The 3892-nt window shown below is 47.0% G+C and overlaps 1 protein-coding gene across 1 annotated transcript; it reads right to left on the reverse strand.

The window, feature by feature from the left end:
- Positions 1 to 2488: 2488 nt before the first annotated feature.
- EI90DRAFT_3022627 (uncharacterized protein) lies at positions 2489 to 3367 on the reverse strand (the record flags this gene model as incomplete). Its single annotated transcript, XM_039057795.1, has 2 exons — positions 2489 to 3061; positions 3095 to 3367. 2 exons carry the CDS (start codon positions 3365 to 3367, stop codon positions 2489 to 2491), a joined length of 846 nt encoding a protein of 281 aa, XP_038908343.1.
- Positions 3368 to 3892: the final 525 nt, after the last annotated feature.

The following is a 3892-nucleotide window of genomic DNA, read 5'->3' on the forward strand; positions in this document are numbered from 1 at the left end:
ATCCAACAGTAGGAATAAGGGCAACTGTCTAGCCCACAACGAGTGGGTAGTAGATTAGTTGAGCCCGGACCTTGCGGAATCCCGGAGAACCCACACGGAGTTTAAGGATCGAGAGTCGAGCGAAGTTTAGAGAGAGAGTAGAGGTTTTGGAGAGTTTGGCCCCACGAGCTTAGTCGGCATAGAGAGCCGCTAGCCCTCTTGCAACGACGCCAATTTCGTATACATTTCATGTAGTTATTCGAATCCTCAAAAATTCCACCTTCAAACTCTCCAAGAGCTTCGATGACTTGCCTGAGAGCTTGTTGTCTTAGGAATGCGCCAGGCGAGGAATGCACATCTTTGCCTACTGGCAAGGTATCTCTTGAGTTGGATCTACGATCCGACTGGCTGATCCTTGTGGGGCGGGAAGGAGGATACAATTCGTGTGTCACTTGGACTGGAGTGACTGGTTCGTCTCCCAACAGGGACACCATCTTTGGTGGCATGGTGTGAGTTTCTCGCACCGGGGTTGGGGCACCAATGTTATGAGGATGGGGAGAACTCCCCTTTCCTCAATCCATTCTTATAGAGGGATGACGATCATTGTAACTAGTCTGTACCATAATGGGATATGTAATCGATGAGTGTTCCCAGTCTTGCATGGGAGTGGACGATCGAATTCCCATTGATTGTGGTTTGTGATGTAGTGAGCTATTAAGGAATTGATGGTAGGTAGTCAGAGACGTTGTAACCAGGCAAAAGAGTAGGGACCTGGGGGTAGTGTCTGAGTCGGGTTGGAAGAAAGGGAAAGGATGGGTGGCGACAGTGCCGATACTGTGCCGTGGTCTGGGTGCTAGAAAATAATCAATAAAATCTCACTAATCATGTACTCACTCCTGGTCCTTCTTGGACAGTCGTCAGGAGGCTTCTTTAACGTATGGAGGGATCGCTCAACACCACATTCTTTGTAGCACAGAAGAGGGGTCCAACAACTGTAAGTACAACACAAACTGGGTGTATATATAGAAAAAAAGAGAAATCAGAACAAAAAACAAGGAAAATAGCCGATGGATGGTGGCAATGGAAACAGGAAGAATGTTGAGAACTCGGCTAAGAAACAATAAGGCAAAAAAAATGTCCACAAGGTAACAATAAAATCAATAATTGAGGCCCATAAGGTCAATATCAACCATCAACCTCGCTTCTCTACCGCATATCCGTCGTCCTAACTCCCGTCCCGTCATTCTATCCTCTTCTCCTGATCCGTCGCTGTCCATCGAGCTCAAAATCGTGTGAATTGGTAGAGATTTGGGGGAGATATGGGGGAAATGGTGGATATCCGTGAATTTTGGGGAAGTAGCAATATGGGTCTTGAGAAAAAAGCTGGAAAAAAATTGAAAAAAAATGTGGAAATGTCCCGTGGGCATTGTGAATGTGTCGGAGACTTGAGGGTGCTCGTTGGAGCCTCGAAAAACGTGGTTCTGGCCTTGTTTGTGTGGTACTTGCTGTGCCCTCCTACAACGTCGGGATGGATGGGTCAGCCACGGGTACTTGGTGCTCCTCAATGGAGCATACCATGTGCGCAGTTGCAACTTGCAAGGTGGGTGAGAACTTTGTATAGTTGCCATCGGTTACTTGGCATTTGCAGCGTGAACATACCAGTAGTGGATTGATATCATGAGCGTACAATGAGGACTGACTAGCGGGGCCTTCGGTGACTTGGCATTCCCAAAGGGAACGTACCGTTGGCAAGGGAATATGATGACTGATGAGGGAGGGAACAGACAATGGATGGATGGCTACTTGGCACTCGCATAGCGAGCGTACCAGCATCATGGGAATGTGGGCCTCAGAGTATTCACGATCTCTAAGATTGTGATATGATGTTGTCCATCGAGCACTGGGGGGAGAGCTGAGTGATGAAGACCCATAGGATACAGGTTCCATAGGATGATATACAAGTCGAGAGTCTTTGACTCATGACTTCAAGTTCTCATTGGTGAGGACCACTGGAGGACTCGACATAACCAGACTTATAGGACATGTTGCAGGTTGTACAGTCACACAGGTTCAGTTGAGTCACAAGAAGGGGTTGTTACAAGGGATGGCACACAAGACAGTTGTAGAGAGTAGTTGTAGTTAGCAGGAACTGCCTTTGGTGGTTTCTGTACAAGACATGTGACTATCTACAAATGGAAGGGTCGTGGGAAATCCCGCAAAACACAAGTAACCTCGGCCAGCACCAAAACCCCAATGGGGAAAGCTTTGCACGAGGGGGGAAAAGGAGTAGAACAAGTAAGGAGGGTAGGGTATCAGGATAGAGGGCGAAAGGGAGAGAGAGGGGAAGTCTTTGACTATGCGATGGATATGGACGTTGGAGACTCTGTATCTGTAACACTCCTGGTCTGAGTCACTGAGGCCGAAGCCCCCCACCATGGAGACAACTCCTTCGTCTCACTTCTGGTCTCTAACAGCGTTAGTATTTGCTTTAAGGATGATTTATTCACACTTACTGGCACACTTGGCAGACATGGACAGTTTTCCCTTCAATCTCCACCAAGTCAGTAAATACTGATGATAAATCACACAGTCCATGCATTTTCTTGGACTCAAGAAACACCTGTGCAACAAGTGTATCCTGCTCTCTGAATACATCTGTGCTTTCCTTAGCACCTGGAGCATCATTGACTTTGTCATCTCCCTCACTTCCTTTGCTCTGAGCTTCATCGTCTGCATTTTTATTCTGAGACCTCATGCTGTCTGCTTCCTTGACATGAGCTTGGGCTCTCTTGTGGGCTTGGCCTTTCCTGTGTTGCTTCCTATGCTTCCAGGGAATGTTGTGAGGCTCAGTCTGACTGTTGGAGACATCGGCATCAGACTCAGTGGTTGACAGTGCATGGGACAAAACATTTTTCCATCTCTTTCTGGTGTTACCATGGTAGGCCGACAGTTTCTTGTTATTCAGATTGAGACCAAACTTGGATAATGATTGCAGTGTTGCTTGGGATGCATTTCCACTGCTACCTGGTTGATTGGAATTTGCTGAAGTGCCAGCCCTTGTTTTTGCAGCAAGTTTTTGTCGCTGAAAGACATCAAGAGGATTTTCTCATGTCACCAGCTTCACAGTGTGCTTTGGTCTCCCAGTATCCTGAGTCCCTTGCAGAAATCCTGGTAAGTTGCTATTGATAATATCTCCTTGTGGACTGGAGATGCATGGTACTTTGTCTGATGGACTGTACACAAATTGACCTGGCTGTTTGGCAGCATCACACAGATTCCCATCAGGGCCAAGCATGGGATTATTCAGGTCGGTATGCCATCCAGTGTCACTACCATCACAGGAAGAAGTCATACCAGTGTATCCAAGTACCAGCGAAGTCCAGAGCATGGAGGCAAGACAGTAAAGACATTTATGAGAGTAAATATTCTATTTGTTTTTTCTCAGACATCCCCGTTCTCTCTGTTGACTGAAACTAGTCTACTTCATTATATATGCATACAAGATGTGGGAGAGGAATACATTTTCCTCTCTGAAATGCATCCAGTTATGATGTGATGGGGTCAGGTCAACACCTGATTTATGAAACAGTTCGGTGGTTTGGTTTGGTTTGAACCTGGTTCACAAAATTCCAACATCATAGAGAACCCAAACTGAACCATGGTTCTGGTTCATCCTGATTCAGTTCATGGTTGTCAGGGCACAGCCCTTGACCCCACTCACCCTCAGACACCCTCACCCTTTCCCTAACCACCCTCTCCCCACATTTCCCCATTCCCCCTATCCTTCCCCCACTGTTTCACACAATGATGCACACACGCAAACCCATTATGGAAAGTCGGCAGCAAGCAGGAACTGTATAGTTCCTAGGGTCCTTTTGTGTCAGCCTCACAGGGGGCTGAGAAGCTTACCCTT

The sequence above is a fragment of the Cantharellus anzutake genome (assembly GCF_015039405.1).
Source record: "Cantharellus anzutake strain C23 chromosome Unknown EI90scaffold_166, whole genome shotgun sequence".
In the NCBI taxonomy this organism is placed as follows: domain Eukaryota; kingdom Fungi; phylum Basidiomycota; class Agaricomycetes; order Cantharellales; family Hydnaceae; genus Cantharellus; species Cantharellus anzutake.